Consider the following 20996-nt stretch of genomic DNA (forward strand, 5'->3'; position numbering starts at 1 on the left):
CGATATTTTTGGGCCCCGTCCACCTCCGTTCCTGCCCCCAATGGGGCCTGAAAATTCAGCTCTTTGTGTCCTCCTCACACTCTATATTAATGATTTGGTTGAAGAGACAGAGTAATGTATCTAAGTTTGCTGATGATACAAAGCTTGGTGGAAAGGTAAGCTGCGGGGAGGACATAGAGAGGCTGCAAAGAGGTACAGACAGGTTAAGTGAGTGGGCAACAAGATGGCAAATGGAGTATAATGTATGCAAGTTATGCAATATATGTAAGTTTAACATGCAGGTGCAGCAGGCTATTTGGAAGGCAAATGGCATGTTGGCCTTTATTGCAAGCGGATTGGAGTACAGGAATAAAGAAGTCTTACTAAAATTATATAGGGCTTTGGTGAAACTGCACCCGAAATACTGTGTGCAGTTTTGGTCTCCACATTTAAAAGGATATACTTGCACTGGAGGCAGTGCAACGAAGATTTACTAAATTGGTCCCTGGGATGAGGGGGTTGTCCCATGATGAGAGGCTGAATAAATTGGGCCTATATTCTCTGGAGTTTAGAAGAATGAGAGGCGATCTAATTGAGACAGACAAGATACAGCCTGTGATAATACAAAGCACCATGAGTGAATTTCTAGGGGTAAAAATACAGTTAAAACTTTTTCTGGTGTTTGCTCAGAGACATACTGGTTGTGTATCAGTTGTGGCTCAGTTAGTAGCTCTCTTGCCACTGAGTTAGAAGGTTGTGGGTTCACATCCTGGGACCTGAGCACAATAATCTGGGCTGACACTCCAGTGCAGTAGTGAAGGACAGGTCGAACACCAACTCTCCGACACTACTTCCTACCTCCCCTGGACCATGGCCCCACCACTGAACAACAAGCAATTGTTTCCAGGGCTTTCACTGACCACCTCTCCTCCTGGACATCTTCCCTCCAAGGTCTCCAAGCTCATAGTTCCCTAACCCCGAACAGCCTGCATCTACCACCTTCCCAAGATCCACAAACTGTCCTGGTAGACCCATCGTATCAGCCTGTTCCTGTTCCACTGAACTGATTTCTTCCTATCTTGACTCTACTTTTTCTCCTAGTCCAGTCTCTTCCCACCTCCATCCGTGATTCTTCCGATGCCCTCTGTCATTTGAACAGTTTCCTAGTCCTAACCATCTCATCTTCACTATGGACGTCCAATCTCTCTACACTGCCATCTCCCACCAAGACGGTCTGAGAGAGCTCCGCTTCTTCCCAGAACAGAGGTCCAACCAGTCCCCATCCACCACCACCCTCCTCCGCCTGGCTAAACTACTTCTCACTTTGAACAATTTCTCCTTCAACTTCACTCAGTTCCTTCAAATAAAAGGTGTTGCCATGGGGACTCACATAGGCCCGAACTATGCCTGCCTTTTTGTGGGATATGTGGTTCATTCTTTGTTCCAGTCCTACTCCGGCCTCTTCCCTCAACTCTTTGTCCGGTACATTGATGACTGCGTCAGTGTCGTTTCCTGCTCTTACCCTGAACTGGAAAATTTAATCGATTTTGCTTCCAATTTCTAACCTCTTCTCACCTCTGCACATGGTCCATCTCTATCCCTTCCCTTTCCTTCCTTGACAACTTTGAAACCATTTCTGGGGATAGACTCTGAACCAATATTCACTATAACCCCACTGACACTCTTAACTACCTTGACTACACTTCCACACACCCTACTTCCGACAAGGACTCTATTCCGTTCTCCCAGTTTCTCTGCCTTCGTCACATCTCTTCTGATGATGCAACCTTCCATGCTAGCAGTTCCGATATGTCTTTTTCTTCAACTGAGGATCCTCCCTCCACCCACCGCCCCCTTCCACCCCCCCCCCCCACCCCACCAAGCGCACCCCTACTGTGGTTAACGAGGCCTTCAACCGTTCCCCTTCCAAAGCATGCACTTCTGCTCTCTCTCCCACCCCTTCCCCTTGCCTGCAGAACCACAATGGGGTTCCTTTTGTGCTCACTTTCCACCCTATCAGCCTCCGTATTCAGTGGATCATCCTCTGCCATCTCCATTGTGATGTCACCACCAAACACATCTTCCCCTTCTCTCTTGGCATTCCGAAAGGTCCATTCCCTCCACGACACCCTGGTCCTCTCCTCCATCATCCCCAACACCTCCCCTCTTTCCTGTGCCACTTTTTTATGCAAGCACAGGAGATGCAATACCTGTCCTTTTTACCTCCTCCCTTTTCACCGTCCAAGGTCTTAAACACTCCTTTTAGGTGAAACAGCAATTTACCTGTACTACTTTCAATGTAGTATACTGTATTTGCTGCTCATGACATCCTCTCCTCTACATTGGAGAGATCAAATGCAGACTAGGTGACTGCTTTGCATAACATCTCTTGGCCTGTAATCGGAGCCCCAAGCTTCCAGTCACCTGTCATTTCAATTCTCCACCTTGCTCCCACTCTGACCTTTCTGTCCTTGGCCTGTTACTGTGTTCCAATGAAGTTCAACACAAGCTCGAGGAACAGCACCCCATCTTTGGACCGGGCACTTCACAGTCTTCTGGACTCAACATTGAGTTCAACAATCTTAGATCACAACCTCTGCCCTCATTTTGCTTTGTTTCTTTGCTGGTTTCTTTTCTCACTCGTTTCCTTCACATTGCGTTCAGGCACCAGCTATCCAGCTATTCACACTTCCTCTAGACACATCTTTTGTTTCTTCACTTGTCCCATTACCACTCCCATTGGCCTTGCACCATGAAACTGTTTGTCATTTTAATCTCTCTTAACCTCCACCTTATCACAGAATGTTCCCCTCCCTCCCTCCTCCCCCCCCCCCCAATTTACTTGCACTCTAGAATTGGCCTTTATGGCCACTCCAGGCGCTGCTTCACAAACTACTGACCACCTCCATGCGCGTATCCATTGTCTCTCGAGATAAGGAGGCCAAAGAAGAACCTCCACCTTATCACAGACTGTTCCCCTCCCTCCCTCCACCCCACCCCCCCCCCCATTTACTTGCTTAAAACTTAGAAATATCATAGCTTTTCCCAGTTCTAATGAAAGGTCACAGACTGGAGATGTTAACTGTCTCCCTCTCCACACATGCTACCTGACCTGCTCAGTATTTCCAGCAATTTCTGCTTTATAAATGCCAGTCTTTTTAATGGTGTTCATGATGTGGCAGAAACTCAATTTCACATATGATGCACTGCAGAATTCTCTGTGTTCCAGTCCTCAAATCACTGTACTTGCAGCTCGGGAGAGAAATTAAGAGAATTCTGTTGAGAGATAGGGGGATCGTGACATCCATACCTTAACTGAAAGGGCTGCTCAATAAGTCCTTACAAAGGGGTGATTGGAATCAACAGTCCATTGGCTGAGAATCATGATGGGGGATTCACGCTTCACTACTCCGCGATATAGTAAGTTGTAGTATTCCTGGGAGCAGTCCTCCAGCAAACCACTGCTGGGAAATGTGGCCCTTGATAAAATGTTGCAACAGTATTACTCTAGGAAGCAAAAAAAAAAAGACTTGCATTTATATAGCGGCTTTCGCAACCTTAGGGTGTCGCAAAGCGTTTTACAATTATGTGCATTTTTTTGTATTCGCTATGGTAATGTAGGAAACGTGGCAGCAATTGCACATGGCAAGATCCCACGGACCTGATCAGCTATGTTAGTGATGTTGGTTCAGGGATAACTATTGGCCTGTACACTGAGGAGAACTCCCCTGCTCCTCTTCGAATGGTGTCATGGGATCTTTTACTGAGAGGGCAGATGGCGCCTGGATTTAACATCTTTTCCAAAATGTTGACAGAGAATTACGCCTTCAGTACTGGCACTGAAGTGTCTGTCTAGATTTTAAGAACGTAGAAATAGGAGCAGGAGTACGCCATATTGCTCCTCAGCCCTGCTTTGCCATTCAATATGATGATAGCTGATCTTCAACCTCAACTCTACTTTCCTGCCCTGTCCCTTGATTCCTTTCGTGTCCAAAATTCTACTGATCTCAGCCTTGTATATACTCAAATGACTGAGCATCTCCAATCCTCTGGGGCAGAGAATTCCAAAGATTCACAACCCTCTGAGTGAAGAAATTTCTCCTCGTCTCGGTCCGAAATAGCCATCCCCTTATCCTCCAACTATGTCAACCCCCCCCCCCCCAGTTCTCGACTCTCCAGCCAGGTGAAAAGGCCTATCAGCATCTACCCTGTCGAGCCCTCTCTGAATCCTGTATGTTTCAAAGAATGCACAAGTCTCAATAATGGGACTTAAGTTCACAACCATCTGATTCTGAAGGATATATGATTGATCTTAGCATTGCATGAAAAGGTAAATCGCCGAGAGATGTTGAGATGAAATTGTGAATGGATTGCAGTTTGTACTAGTATATTGTTAGCCAAAAGTGATCCCCTTTTCTAAAAAATCAATTCAGTAAATCTCTGGAAATTGAGTTATGTATTTCAGGTGAAAAGATTTTACTCGAGTGGGTTTGCTTTCATGGAAGGCTGGCTGTGTGATGCAGTCATCTGATGTGTTGACTTGTGTACTTCCTACAGGAGCAGAATGATGGTATAGAAAGAATCAAGGAGGTAGGAAGTGAGAGCTGTAGGAATAGTCTACATAAGAGTGATCAACAATAATTGGAGAGATTGCACAGGGACAGTAATCGGCGTCCATAAGCACAGAGACCAAAAAAAAGATGATTGCGATTGAAGAACAAAGTGCTTGCAGAGAGATGGAGAATGAAGCAAATGGGGGCAATAACATAATCTGCACTCTTTAATGTAACTGAATGTATGTACCTTTCCCCCTCTCTCTCTCTCACAAACTGGTTAAACTGCTAATCACCCAACTTCCCCTTCTGGTCCCCATGTTTGTTGATATTGTGAACAGTTCTTTCTCTTCAGGTGTTGTCCCTCTCTCCTTTTTAAATCTGCTGTCATCATCCCTCTCCTCAAAAAAAACAAACCTTTGACCCCACTGCAAACTACCCTCCCATCTGCAACCTCCCTTTCCTCTCCAGAAATCTTTGAACATGTTGTTGTCTTCCAAATAGTTGTATAAAACGCTGGTTAGGCCACAGCTGGAGTATGTGTACAGTTCTGGGCACCACACTATAGGAAGGATGTGATTACCCTAGAGAGGGTGCAGAGGAGATTCACCAGGATGTTGCCTGGGCTGGAGCATTTCAGCTATGAAGAGAGACTGGAAAGGCTAGGGTTGTTTTCCTTCGAGCAGAGAAGGCTGAGGGGAGACATGATTGAGGTAGACAAAATTATGAGGGGCATTGATAGGTTAGATAAGAAGAAACTTTTTCCCTTAGCGGAGGGGTCAATAACCAGGGGGCATAGATTTAAGCTAAGAGGCAGGAGGTTTAGAAGGGATTTGAGGAAATTTTTTTTTGCTGAGGGTGGTTGGAATCTGGAACACACTGCCTGAAGGGGTGGTAGAGGCAGGAACCCTCACAACATTTAAGAAGTATTTAGATGAGCACTTGAAATGCCATAGCATACAAGGCTAGGGGCCAAGTGCTGGAAATTGGGATTAGAATAATTAGGTGCTTGATGGCTGGCACAGACACGATGGGCCAAAGGACCTGTTTCTGTGCTGTATAACTCTGACTGTATGAAATCTGTTCCCATCTTTCTCGGATCTCCATGTTTGAATCCAATTGGGTTTCCACCCCTGCAACAGGACCGAAACAGCTCTTATCAAATTTACAAATGACATTCTATATGACTGTGACAATGGTAAACTTACCCTCCTCGTCTTTCTTGACCAGTCTGTAGCATTTGACATGGTTGATTACACCATTCTCCTCCAACGTCTCTCCACTGTCATCTGGCTCCATTCTTCTCTATCCTGGAGAATCACTTGCAATGGCTTCTGATTCTGTTCCGGCTCCTGCACTGCTACCTCTGGTGTCCCCCAAGGATCTATCCTTGGCCCCTTCCTATTTTCTCATCTCACATGTACACTGATGTCACTCTGCTCTACCTCACCACCACTTCTCTCGACTCCTCCACTGTTGCTAAGTTATCAGTCTGCTTGTCCAACAACCAGGACTGAATGAGCAGAAATTTTCTCCAATTAAATATTGAGAAGGTAGAAGCCAGTGTTTTCGGTCCCCGCTCCAAACTCTGTTCTCTAGCTATCAACTCCATCCCACTCCCTGGCAACAGTCTGAGATTGAGCAAGTCTGTTTGCAACTCTAGTGTCACATTTGACCTCAAGATGAGTGTCTGACCTCATGTTCGTAACATCACCCGACTTTGCCCTGTCTCAGTTCATCTGCTGCTGAAACCCTCATTCATGCTGTTTTTACCTCTAGACTTGACTATTCCAGCGCACTCCTGGCTGGTCTCCAACATCTTACTCTTTATTAACTTAAGGTTATCCAAAACTGTGCTGCCTGTGTCTTAACTCACACCAAGTTCCGTTCTCCTATCACCCCTGTGCATGCTGACCTACAATGGCTCCCAGTCAAGCAACGTCTTGATTTTAAAATAGTCATCCCTGTTTCAAATCCTTCTATGGCCTCTCCCCTCCCCATCTCTGTAATCTCCTGCAGTCCTGCAATCTTCTAAGTTATCTCCACTCCTCTAATTCTGGCCTCTTGTGCATCAGTGATTTTAATCACTCCACTATTGGTAGCCATGCCTTTAGTTGCCAAGGCACAAACCTCTGGAATACCTTTACGACAGCTCTCCGCCTTTCCATGTAGCTTTCCTCCTTTAAGACACTCCTTAAAACCTACCACTTTGACCAAGCTTTTGGTCATCTGACCTAATCTCCTTTTGTGGCCTGGTGTAATACATTGATAATGCTGCTGTGAAGTGCCTTAGGATGTTATATAACTATGTTACTGTTAAAGCAGAGCAGCTTTCAATTATAGCTGGGAGAAAACTGGAAGTCTGGCAATAATTGGCTTCGTTCATAAAAATTGAAATATTGTAGACAAATAAAATTATTGCCAAGTCATGAATTTACGTCCACAATTGTGGTTTAAAAATAGAGATGGTCACTTTTTCAACCATCTGGAGATGTCCATCTCTCAGCTCCATTTAACTCTCTCCTGATTGACCAATTGAAAGGACTATGAACCAGTGTGGTCTCCCTAACAACACTGTGAACTTTGATTTTCCCCTCCCCCCACCCCATTCCCATCCACACAAATACACAATCAAAAATGAACACAGTTGGAATTACTAATCCAACTAGATGAAAGCTGCAATATTTGTAGAAACCCCGCCCCCCCACCCCAAAAGTCATTGTTGCATGTTCTTTTAAAAAAAAATACAAATACATTGTTCAGTTCAGCAATGCAATCCCCTTCACATTGTGCTATTGATGAGCTGCAGGTCAGGCTAGTTAAGTATTCTTGTTAATAAAATTGTGCAATGCTGCATATTAACAGAAAGAAGTTGGAAGTGGTCAGTTTGAGTTTGGAAGTTCTCTGCATTGCAATTGCAAGGATATTCAGCATCTTTTAGCTTCTGATTGTTTGAGTTTGGTTCATCAAGACTTGCATTTGCTCCCACCTTTGCACTTATGTCAATCAACCCTCATGTGCTATCAGGTAAATATTTTTGATATGCTTTTTAAGTGCATCGATTTTGTCTAATGTTGAAACATGCTGGTGGTCAGTCTTTGCTGAGAAGACAAGAGACACATTATGTTCCTACACTTGGAATTTGGGCCAGGCAGTAGTTTTACTGGATTTGGTATCTTTTGTTTAAATGCATCATTGCAACTTAATTTGTAAAACACTCGTGGAGGTACAAATAGCCTACCCTCCGCACTGTTCATGTTCTCGTGCTGTTCCCCACCTCTCATGGAGCAATGATTTTGTTTGTGCCACCCCAATCCCACCAGGCACCTCCCTCATGAATGTTTTAAAAATCCCCCTCCCCCCTTTCGGCTTCTTCTCTCACCCCACAGACCAACTAGCAGCAATTCAATCCATCCAGAATTTCACCTTTCCAGCTGCCTCCCCTCACCGTACACTGTCCTCCCCCACCCCACCCCCTCAATAACATCTTGACCGTGTACCCACTTGCATGCAGCAGGAAGCCCATAAAGCCTGATAACCCGTTGCTTTTGGCACTCTCCCATAATCACCCCTCTCGCCCCTCCACTGAGAGCATATCTATTCTCCATCAACTCTCTGCCTTTCACACCATTGCCCCCATCTCCTTTTTCCCTTCCTCCTCCCTTTCCCCATTCTTTTTTCTTTCTCCCTCTGTCTCTTTTTCTCTCTCTCTCTTTCATTCTTGTGTGCACTCATGCACACTCTCCTTGTCCTGTGTCCCGCTCCTGTCGTGCATTGTCTCCTCCTCCGCTCTATTCTCTTTCCCCATTTCCCTCCCTTTATTCATTCTTGCTCTCTTCCATCCCACCCCACCCCCGCAACTCCCTGCCTGTTTCCCCTCTGCCCCACCTCCTTGCTTTTAGAACTTTGCCTTGTATTGATAACTGTGATGTAATGTGGGTCATGGGTATTGGCATTTGTATCTTATCTAAGTGGCTATTCTTTGTGTGATCATACACAGTGAGTGTCAGCAGGCTGTTGGATCACTGTGAGCTGAGTTTGATTCGTTCTCTTATGTACAAAAATGGATTTTCCTTTGTGGACAAATGGATGGCGATTAAGAGTGCAAATCTTTGGTACTGTGTGTACTTTTGGTTGTTACTGAGTTTGTGTCGGTTTAAAAGGATCTCATGATTTCTTAAGATTTGGAGCTCTTTTTTTTTTATTTGAAGCAGACATCAAGCTTATCTGAGTTGGAGATTCAAGTGAGGGGCTTGTGGTGTGCCATTGGGGAGTGGGAGCAATAGCTGAGCTGGGATGGTGAGTCTTGTCTGCAAGTTTTCCAGTTTACACAAGTAATATTACAGTTCTTCCGGTGGATGGATGTGCATTTGGAATAGGTTGGTGCTGGTTCAGAATCAGTAGCCCCAATTTTAACTCGTGACTGGAGTTGTGCTAGTGGATCCTGGAGGAGCACTCCTGCTCCTTTTCAGCCTGAAAGGAATCAAAAATAAATGTGTTATCTCTGCAGTCCCACAATGTTTGCCTTTCAAAGAAGTCATTGCAGCTGCCCCACGCAGGCCTTAATTCAAAATTGCGGTCAGGCCCCAGTGACATTATCTGCCTATTGAAAGCAAGACCTTGCTGCCCTTTTGGCACATTCCATTCGCCCAACAAAAGCAGGTTAAAATTCCAGCCCACAGGAAGGTAGTGGGATGGCAGCGAGCAAGTTAGTGAAGCTGTTTTAACTGACAACCTTCCCGGGTTCTGTCGGGCAGGCAGGGTAAAATTAGCCCCAAGAATGAGGCCATTTTATCCTACTAAACTTGCATTTACTGGTGCAAAAAGTGGGCAAATGATGCTTCCTTAATGAGGATACCTTCTGAGGGGAGGCAGTGGCATAGTGGTATCGTCACTGAACTGGTATTGCTCTGGGGGCATGGGTTCGAATCCTACCACGGCAGAAGGTGGAATTTGAATTCAATTAATAAATCTGGAATTAAAAGCTAGTCTAATGATGGCCCTGAAACCATTGTCAATTGTCATACAATCCCATCTGGTTCACTAATGTCCTTTTAGGGAAGAAAATCTGTTGTCTTTACCTGGTCTGGACTATAGGTGACTCCAGACCCACAGCAATGTGGTTGATTCTTCAATGCCCTCTGTAATGGCCTAGTAAACCACTCAGTTGTATCTAACTGCTACGAAGTCGATTGCAGCGGTTCAAGAAGGCAGCTCGCCACCACCTTCTCAAGGGAAATTAGGGATGGGCAATAAATGCTGGCCTGGTCAGCGATACCCACATCCCATGAATGAATTTTTAAAAAAAGTACTCATGTAATGACACAAAATAATTCCCCTTTTAATAATGCTGTAAAATTAGCCATGCTGCTCCACAACCAGTTTCAGTGATTGCCTTTGGGACACGTTCATGTGGATGCACAGACCAATGCCGCAATGGTTAGCACCGCAGCCTCACAGCTCCAGCGACCCGGGTTCAATTCTGGGTACTGCCTGTGTGGAGTTTGCAAGTTCTCCCTGTGTCTGCGTGGGTTTTCTCCGGGTGCTCCGGTTTCCTCCCACAAGCCAAAAGACTTGCAGGTTGATAGGTAAATTGGCCATTATAAAATTGCCCCTAGTATAGGTAGGTGGTAGGGGAATATAGGGACAGGTGAGGATGTAGTCGGAATATGGGATTAGTGTAGGATTAGTACAAATGGGTGGTTAATGGTCGGCACAGACTCGGTGGGCCGAAGGGCCTGTTTCAGTGCTGTATCTCTATATTAAAAAAAACCAACAACATCTTGTCTATTATTACAATCTCAGTGAGATTGTTGATGTGAAAAATGAGATATGAAACCCCAGACCAACTTAAAGAATTACATGACAAGATTTCTCATTTTCAGACTTCAATTACAATAACTAAACTAATAGAAATCCCCAGTTAACTGAATGGTACCTTGTAAGTAGCTGATACTCCAAATTACAAAGAAAGGTATTTTCTTATAAAAAATACTTCACAGCACATTTATATATTACACAGTCCTTTTTGATGGCAAAATTCGTTGAGGTTAAAAGTCCCAAATTCCTCCCAGTTGCAATGGGTTGGATCTCCCAGACTATTTCAAAAATCAATGTTGGCTTCGCTCACGTCTCTGAGTACTTCTGACCTGGATGTCAGTGAATAATATGTTTTCTGGTGATCCTGCTGGTCTTTTATTTTTCGCACGCTTTGACTTTCAAAACAAGTTCAAGTTTTCATAGCCTTTTACTGTATCAGGCGCTCTCTCTTTTTCTCTCGCTCTCTCGCTCACATCGTCTGAATTATTGACTCCTTGTTTTATGACCTGAGCGTCTGGGAGGGCGAAACCCATTGTTCTTCAAGTGTTAGCCTGCAGTTTATTTTTCAAACAACAGTCTTTTATCTGTGTCCTCTGTGGTCCTGGTAACCAAGACTTATGCCTTGTCCTTTTGCAGAGTGGAGGTGCAGTCACCTGACTTCCAGACTCCATCTTGAACAGAAAAATTACAATGTTTAAAACATATTCCTATTATAACGTCCAGCGTTCATAATACCTTTTAAGGTAATAACCGTTCCAAGGTGCTTCAAAGGAGCATTTTAAAGCAAAATTTAACACCAAGCCATATAAGGAGATATTCGGGTAAACTTGGTCAGAGGTAGGCTTTAAGGAATGCCTTAAAGGAGGGAATAGAGATGGAGAGGTTTGGGGTGTTGGAATTCCAGAGCTTAGGGCATAAGCAGCTGTGGTGGAGTGATTAAAATCGGGATTCACAAGAGGCTAGAATTAGATGAGCACAGATGTCTCGGTGGGTTCTGGGACTGGAGGAGATTACGGGAAGGGCGAGGCTGTGGAGGGATTTGGAAACAAGGATGACCAATTTAAAATCAAGGTGTTGCTTAATCGGGAGCCAGTATAGCTCAGTGAGCACGGGTGATGGGGGAGCGGAACTTGGTACACGTTAGGACATGTGCAGCAGTGTTTCGGATAACCTGAAGCTTGCAGAGGGTAGAATATGGGAGGTTGGCCAGGGGTGCATTGGAATAGTCAACTCTACAGGGAACAAAGACCTGAATGAGGGTTTTAGCAGCAGAGGAACTGATGTAGGGTGGAGGTGGGTGGAAATAGGTCGTCTTGGTGATGGTGTGGATATATGATTGGAAGATCAGCTTGGGGCCAATTATGACGCTGAGGCTGTGAACAGTCTGCTTCAGCCTCGGACAGTTGCCAGGCAGAGGGATGAAGTCAGTGCCTTGTGCACAAATGTTGTGTCAAGTGATTGTGTAAGATTGCGGGCTTCTAATGGAGGAAGAGCTGGGCCTCGGTGCGATCAGTGGAGGCTGTCGGGGTTCGGCTAAGAACATCGCAGTCTTTGCAGTATTATTGGGGGCTCAGGAGTGATGTGAAAGGAGGCTGTGGGAGAGCGGGAGGACTTTAAGGTTGGTGCCTGGAGTGTGAGGTTGGAGATCTCGATACTGGGACTGGTGGTGATTAAGACAAGTACTGATCTTTTTTTTCCATTCAGTGTTGCTTAGCCTTGCTTTTCCTGGAGGCAATCGTCGCTGGTGCTGGCTGCCTCAGGCATAAGCCAATGTTACAAGAGGGAGCAGAAGCAAGCATTAGACCCCTTATCCATTTATGTTAATAGCTGAACGCCTACTTGTGACTTAGATAAGGGACGGCTCTTGTTTGGCCTTTACCGGGATGGTGTCAAATGTGGCCCACACCAGAATTGTCCGAGCGCGATGCAGAGACAGTGTTGGATACAAAATGGCAAAAAACTGAGGCTCTATGGAGCTGAATTTCTAGCTCAATGCCTTTCAGTTTTCCCAATATTTAGTTGGAAGAAATCTCTGCTCATAACAGACAAGCAGTCTGATCTGACAGGCACACACTTGGAGGGGAAAGGCAAACAATAAATCCACCATTATTCATAAAATGTGAGTTCTAAGAGGGCTCATATATCTATGCGGTCTTTCACTAGCAGTTGTGATTCATTTGTTCAAAGGAGTCACATTAAAGTGGTACATGCAAGTTGCAAAGGGGTGGAAGGGAGAAAAAAGCATCAGCAGATTTGTCTGGTCATTGTCATTATTCACTCGATGCTTAGTCAGGGAATTATAGCCCACACGACAAGCAAACGCTAGTTGGAGTTTATTACATGCTCTGCTTTTTTCTGTAGTTCTCTCGTTTTCCCCCCCCCCCCTCCCCCCGCCCATGAGAATATTTTTGAAGTGACATCTCTTCTAAAATGTAATTCTTAGTGATGAGAACAAAAAAAGAAAAACGATGGGTGAGTAACCTTTACTGTACAGTACGACTGTTAGAAAAGTTTCTGTTATTACTGTCTGAGCCGTATGTTGGTTATAATTCGATGTGTTTGCATTTATTTGTGTCCTAAGCAACAGAAATCGTGAACTTTATTAACTATGTTGTGGAAAATCTGCACTCGAAGCATAATTGGCATCAGAAGGGAATGATTTTTGTTCCATGTTCTTGGTCCAATTTTCTTTTTCTTCATTGGAGTCTTTGTTTTACACAATTAGTTGTTTGAGAGCAGTGTTGACCAGTTAGTCTTAGTTTAGATTCTCTGGTTTGTAGTTACAGGAGGAATTTGAAGACTGAAGGATTTTATTTTATTTTTTAAAACTTCAAGGTATTAAAAATAAATTCCCCCATTCCTTTTCGATTAACTTATTTTTCCTTTTCCGGCGCTGGTTACTGTGCCTGGGCTTCTGCCAGTGTTGTTATGTAGCCAGTCGTTGGGTTGTGTGCAAAAGCAGCTTTGACAATGATGTTCCTTTCATTATTCCTCCCATTCATAGCACCCATTCTGCGGCTGGACACAGTGGCACAGCTAAGATTCAGAACTTGCCATATGAGATACTACAAGGGCAGAACTGCGTGCGACCAGTCGCACAGTCGGAAAACAATTTGGCGTCTGATATTTGAGTGGATTTAGAATCCGTGAAAGAGATTTTATTCCATGCTTATTGCTATGGTATTGTGGGAGGGGGAGGGGTGCTGGGGGGTGTGGTGTGGGGGATCTTGAGATCTCCAACCTCAAAGCCCTTCTGATCTCCCCCTGGCCCCGACTTCCTAGCCCCCTTCGACACCACTCCTGAGCCCCCAATAATACTGCAGAGACTGTAATGTTCTTAGCTGACCCCCGACAGCCTCCACTGATCGCACTGAGGCCTGGCTGTTGCTCCTTTGATGTATTCTGCCTGATACATTGTTATATCCTCCCATGTTTGTATTATCTTGAGCTACTGGTTCAGGATGGAGGGAGACAGAGTTAACAATGAAAAATTAAAAGGAGGGTTATCTGCAAGTCCTTTCAGACATGTTGCGATCGCTACAATTATAGAGCAGGATTAAGAGTTGCTTGCTGTCTGCAGTCAGACAATGGTGGTGGGTAGGAAACGCTGAGCCAATTAATTTTACAGGAGCGGGGCATTACCTCCAATAACATTGCAGAGTAAACACAGTGATGCTGTGTGCCACTAGCAGTAAGTATATTCAGCGACTGCCAGCAAAATGAAGGCCAGGTCTGCAGTTTTACGTCTTGCCACAAGGTGGGATTTTGTTAATGCTGATCTGACTGGGAAAGTCGCAAATGAACCTCACCCAGTATAATTTAAAAGAAAAAGAAATGTTGTGCTGTTGTACAGTTTTAAATATAATTTGAGTCCAATGTTTCTAAACCAACAAGTAAAATTGTGCAACGTTTTTGTGCTACTTTTAAATAAACTAATCTGACTTGGAAAAGTTTTCCGCATGTTTGGCAGTAACTCAATTTTGAAACAACCCATTGAATTTCTAAAAGGGGTCAACGAACTCAGTGGGTTGACTCATCAATATTTAGTTGCCAAACCGTCCATGCCCATAACTGGGTTAAATTACAAGGAGAGATTACAGAAACTAGCATTGTATTCCCTGGAATTTAGAAGGTTAAAGGGTGATTTCGTCAAAGTTTCCAAGATAAGGAGGGTTGATAGGCCGAAACTATTTCGACTGATCGGGGAGTCTATGACTTGGGAGCATAGATTAGAAATTAAAGGCAGACCTTTCACGGGTAAAATTTAAGAAATGCTTCTCCATGCAATGGTTGCTAAAAGTTTGGAACACTCTTCTGCAAATGACAATTGATGCTAGATCAGTTAATTTTAAATCTGAGATTGATAGGTTTTTGTTGACCAAACGTATTGAGAGATATCGGGCAAAAGCGGGGTTATGGAGTTGGGTCACAACTTAGCCATGATCTTATTGAATGGTGGGACAGGCTGAAAGGGCTAAATGGCCTCCTCCTGTTCCTGTGTTTCAAAAGCAAAGATGTGCTAGTATACATTTGAACTGAATGCATGGCACAATAGTCAGCTTTTGCATCATGAACATTAAACAGATTAAAAGTGTTCATTCCTTCAGTAAATGTTTTGATAGTTGTTTTTTGCATTGTCTCTGATCTCATTTGAATTTGACTATTAAAGTACACGAGTGACATTTTTTTGTATCAAGAGATTTTGCCACAGATTCTTTTGAAAGGATGTGTGGAAAAAGAATTACCTTATCTGTTTAAGAAGCATTTCTGGTGGTATAATTTTAAAGGGTCTGAGATGTTCGTGAAGATGCTAAGGACCTAGCTTTGATGTTGGTTCCTCAGATCACAAGTAATTAGCAATTACCTCAGTAATGGATAAACCCCTCGCACCTATTTTATTGGACGCTATTTGATTTCTTTATGATCGAAAATGGTCAGGAATTTGTGAATTGCAGTTACCGGTACAATATCCCACTGGCATGCATAGTTGAAATGGATTGTGTTTGTGTTGGACACACCCATGAGAATGGATGAGGTTTAGAGATACAGCACTAAAACACGCCCTTCGGCCCACCGAGTCTGTGCCAACCATCGACCACCCATTTATACTAATCCTACACTAATCCCATATCCCTACCACATCCCACCTATCCCTATATTTCCCTACCACCTACCTATACTAGGGGCAATTTATAATGGCCAATTAACCTATCAACCTGCAAGTCTTTGGCATGTGGGAGGAAACCGGAGCACCCGGAGGAAACCCACGCAGACACAGGGAGAACTTGCAAACTCCACACAGGCAGTACCCAGAATTGAACCCGGGTCGCTGGAGCTGTGAGGCTGCAGTGCTAACCACTGCGCCACTGTGCCGTTCTCTAAGCTGTCTCCGGAATAAAGCAGCTTTTGGCCAAGATTGTCCACTATCGCTTCCAACAAGGCAACCTCTTATTTTTGCTTGCTCTATTCCTGAAAGTATAGAGTGAAGTTAGTAATATTGGTTCCGACTCCAATACTTGAAGAGGTTTTGAAGTCTTATTCTGAAAAAGACCAAATAATTCTGACTTTGCTGATTCAACTTAAGGTACTCCAAAATTTTTATAGTAACTGTTCAAGATTATCTAAGTAATCTGACTTCAAAACCAGATTTACTCTGATCAGACATGCTTTTTTGGGGGAGGCAATCTTAGGACTGCTCAACATCTAAAGTTCTGTGACTGCTTGAAATCACCTTGGTGTTTTCTTCCAATGCTGGGAAGGGCTTTGATGTGGGGTGGAGTGGGAGGTACTAAACTCCATGAGATTAAAAAAAAAATCTGATGGATCTTATTTCATGCATCGTGGGTTATAACTGTTCCTTAAAGAATTCCATGGTTTTTCCCTCCACTATTCTGCCCAGCTCTGCCAATATTGGGTGTGACTAGTCCAGTTATGGTTCTCCATGACTTGGTCTCGGTCACGACCCTCTCGCCACAGTACCTTGATTTTTCAATGGTTTTTCAACCTTACTGTTTGGCTTAACCTTGCTTCAGGTGTTTGGCTGTTAGGAACTTGTGCTGTATCACTGTTTGACTGTATATTGTGTCATGTTGCATCCTATTTGTTTTTTTTTGTTTCTGTTCTTGATTTTCTCCTCCCTTGCATACTCAAGTTGTTATGTAATCAAAATTCCAAAAATAAAATGCCAGTACAAGAACAGGTTATAAATTTAAAAAAAAGGAATATCTAAATGCACAACTGCAGGAGCAGCATCAGTGTACGTCAGGGAATGGATTGCTCACACGTAGTGGGAATAGGACAGCTAGATGTTAAGAGTTGTAAAATAAGAGGGTCTATTAAGTAGAAATGATGTACAGAGCGTTTTTTAAAAAAAAATGTCTATTTCCTCATTGCTCATGAGTAGTCTGATGTCTGAATTATGTTTGTGATGGTCTGTTTTTAAACAGGTCTTTGGAACTCTCTTCCTCAAAAGGCAGCGGAAGCCGAGTCTTTAAATATTTTTAAGGCAGAGGTAGATAAATTCTTGATAAGGGGGTGAAAGGTTATTGGGGATAGGTGGGAATGTTGAGTCGAGGTTACAATCAGATCAGCCATGATCTTATTGAATAGTGGAGCAGGCTTGAGGGGCCGAGTGCCCTACTGCTCCTAATTCATATGTTCATAGGTTGTAGTTTAATGATTTACAGCATACAGAAGGGCCAAAAAAATTTACAACATAGATGGAGGCCATTTAGCCCATCATGTCTGTGCCAAACTATCGTCACTGCCTTGTTGTCTTGGCATATCCCTGTATCATCTACTTGAGAAGTTTATTCTCCTCTTAAAAGATACAGTGGTCTTTGGTTCATTTACTTCCCGTGACGAAGCATATCATGCTGTAACAACTCTATGCATAAAGAAATTTCTCCTAACTTCTCTTCCTCATTTATTTTTTAGCAACCATTTTAAACCAATGACCCCCCTTTTTATCTAGTACCCAAGCAGAGGAACCTTGGTCACTCTCTCAACTTTGCACACTTTCCCCATCCTGCTGGCTCAGGAAGCCTTGCCGAAGGTACAGTAGACAGGTTTGGATGCACACTGAGCTAGTCGCAAGAAGTCTTGGATTTCTGTCATCACTTGAACCATAGTTGAGATGGTTTTTGCGACATGGCTTTGAACCGGACTCGAGTTCAGCCACTTACCGAGCCCATGAAACTGCTTTTGAATTATTCATGTTCAACATATCAGCTTTTTCTTTTACTGAAATGAAATGATCTGTTTAGTTAACAATTAGTAATATTTCCCCCCTGCTGCCCTAAATAATCAGTTGTGAAATATTTGAAAGGTGTGACAACAACAGATACTAGATGCAAGATTTCCAAGTAATGGGAAGACGTACACATGTTTTTTTTTGTAGATTATATACCACATACAAAATCGATGGGTAGGTCAAGACCTATTATGCCCATTTAGGGTACACCACACAACTGTGACACTTTGATCATCCCAATTAGCACCCATACCCACCTACCCACCATCAGTAATGCAATCTTTTGGGAGAGGCAAAACCAGGGGAAATAAAAACCTGGGAAATTCCTCACCGATTCCCTTGGGCGTTCGAAACTAGTCCAGCTTGTAAACCTGTTCCATAAACCTATCCTCTGGGAAGGGAAAGAAGAACCCTGTAGCATCTATCCCAGTCCTACCCTTATGTAACTAATATGCATGACCTGTGGTCTTTTTACCAGCATGTTGCTTATCACTGTAGAAAATAAAAATGAGATAATCTGGTGCTCTGATTACAATTGTACAATTTTACATCAGGTACATTGCTCAAATCATTGTCATTTGGTCCATGTTTGTCTATGAGGAATTGGCTGCCCCACTTAGTCTTCAACATTGCGAGCATCCTTCAGTTAGTAAACTTCAGCCATTGCAATTTTATCTCTGTAACCTCCTCCAGCCCTACAACCCTTTGAGACCTCTGCGCTCCTCCAATTCTGGCCTCTTGTGCATCCCCAATTTTGAATTGCTCCATCATGATGGCCGTTCTCTCAGCTGCCTGGATCCTAAGCTCTGGAATTCCCTTCCTAAGCCCCTTTGCCTCACTACCTCTCTTTCCTCCTTTGTTTTGATAATGCTCCTGTGAAGCTTCTTAGGACATTTTACTACATTAAAGGTGTTATATGAATGCAAGTTGTTGCACTTGTTTTGGAATAGCACAGTGATGATTTAATCTCCAGTTCTAATACTATCGCCTTGATTTTTCCCCACCAGATGTGTGCAACAGTACTGACCTTCCAGAAGTTGAAATCATCAGTCTACTGGAAGAGCAGTTGCCTCATTACAAGCTAAGAGCTGATACAATTTATGGTTATGATCACGACGACTGGCTTCACACCCCTCTTATTTCTCCAGATGTTAATATTGATCTCACCCATGAACAAATAGAAGAGACACTAAAATATATGCGTAAGTACTATATCAACAAGATATATTGACCTTCTGCCTGGAAGAGATGCCTGTAGCCATGGTGGCCTAGTGCGCAATTGTGTTGTTTCCACGTGTTATTGGGAGTTAGTCTTTTCAGTTTGGGTGGAAATGTTGATTAAGCAGTTAAACGTTAATAGTTTTTCTTTATTCATTGGGTATTTTGGCATTGAAGTTAGTGTAAACTATAAAGGATGTTATCACCACACTTTAATAAATTACATGGTTATGCATACCAGACACCAGTAGGAAATTTACTATTTAACCCATTCATATATTTTTTTGAAAAGCATTGTTAGTACTTAATTATTCAATTTAAGAAGAAAATGACCAGAAATTGTTTCTAATGGAAATAAATGTCTTTGCTTCTTTTTGGCTTCAGAAATAACATCTTCACATCTAGCTTAGTTTCACTGCACTTTTACCTCAAGTAATTGGCTGTGTAATGAAAATTCCAAGGTGGCTTTCCAATTAAAAATGGACTTGATAAACTACAACAATTGTGCTCGGCTCCCCCCTACTGTATAACTAGTGAAAAATTTACATTTTTTGTCCTTTGAAAATACTGAAAATGTTTCAAATTGTAGAAATTAGATGTTAATATTGAATATACCATCAACATTTACAACAGCTCCTTGATAAATTAATTCCTTAAACCTTTGCAATAATTTTCAGAGCTGCAGATTTTCGCTGTGCCCTTGGGTCAGTTGTAAAAGTGTTCCATGATGGTCTCAAAATGCACTTGGTTTTGTGGGGTTTTTTTGAAATCGTGATTGACCATGTCTTCAATGAGATGAAGACCACATTTACAGGGCTCCGCTGATTTTACAGCAACCTCTTTGTGATAATTGCACTCTATTTCCATGTTTGCAGACTGTTTATGAAGTCTGTCGACAGGAGATGGCAGCATTGCTGGAGTTTGGATTCCTGACACATTATTCTTGATCTGCCTACACTGTATAAAAACTGGTCATTTCAATCCTCTTGTTCTTGTTTGGTTTTCTCTTTTTATTAAACTGTCTTCGTGAAAATAAAAAAATTACACGACAAACTTCTTTTACTTAGGAGAAGACATCAGGTCCAAGTAGCAGTAATACTCTTCCATGTCATTTGTGTTGAGGTATCATGCTTTGCAATCCTTCCTTTATTGATTGCTTATCAGCATTTTATATGAAGATAGCATCCTTAAATTAATTGTCATAAATTTGTAGTTTAGTTTTCTTCTTTGCCAGTTTGTATTAACATGACAGTGCAACAGCTAATACTTCAAAGTCCTGTGTAGTGTTATTCTAGCTTCCCAAGATGAGAGCCATGTGATAAAAGACGAAAAAGACTTCTGGTTTTAAGATGTATCTAGACAGATACATGAATGGGCAGGAAGCAAAGAGATACAGACCCTTAGAAAGTAGGCGACATGTTTAGATTGAGGATCTGGATCGGCACAGGCTTGGAGGGCCGAAGGGCCTGTTCCTGTGCTGTAATTTTCTTCTTTGTTCTTTAAGTGAAATATACTGAAGCGGGATCTCATCGTTCACCAGGCAAGTTCTGAGTTTACCTCGATATCTGACAAGTGTGAAGATTCTGCAATGTAATGAGTTAGGGATCATTTACAAGATTGTTAGTCTAGAACATGGAAGTAAAAATCTTTATAACAATTACTAGTGTGATAGTTGTAACAGCCCTTCAAAACACTCCCACGGGATGCTGAGACCAAGTGGGCCCACATCAGAGACGCCATCTATGAGTCAGCTTTGACCACCTACGGCAAACGTGCAAAGAAGAATGCAGACTGGTTTCAATCTCATAATGAAGAGCTGGAACCTGTCAGAGCCGCTAAGCGCATTGCACTGTTGAACTACAAGAAAGCCCCCAGCGAGTTAACATCCGTAGCGCTTAAAGCAGCCAGAAGCGCTGCACAAAGAACAGCCAGGCGCTGTGCAAATGACTACTGGCAACACCTATGCAGTCATATTTAGCTGGCCTCAGACACCGGAAACATCAGAGGAATGTACGATGACATGAAGAGAGCTCTTGGGCCAACCATCAAGAAGATCGCCCCCCTCAAATCTAAATCAGGGGACATAATCACTGACCAACGCAAGCAAATGGACCGCTGGGTTGAGCACTACCTAGAACTGTACTCCAGGGAGAATGTTGTCACTGAGACTGCCC

At 43.2% G+C, this 20996-nt stretch overlaps 1 protein-coding gene across 1 annotated transcript in view; it reads left to right on the forward strand.

The window, feature by feature from the left end:
* The window catches only part of trak1a (trafficking protein, kinesin binding 1a), a 215151-nt gene that overhangs the window by 84838 nt on the left and 109317 nt on the right, over positions 1-20996 (forward strand). Inside the window, exon 4 of the mRNA XM_068054432.1 lies at positions 18612-18806. Coding sequence (XP_067910533.1) covers positions 18612-18806 — 195 coding nt within the window. The remainder of the gene's footprint in view (positions 1-18611; positions 18807-20996) is intronic.

The sequence above is a fragment of the Heterodontus francisci genome, chromosome 2 (assembly GCF_036365525.1).
Source record: "Heterodontus francisci isolate sHetFra1 chromosome 2, sHetFra1.hap1, whole genome shotgun sequence".
NCBI classification, from domain to species: Eukaryota; Metazoa; Chordata; class Chondrichthyes; order Heterodontiformes; family Heterodontidae; genus Heterodontus; species Heterodontus francisci.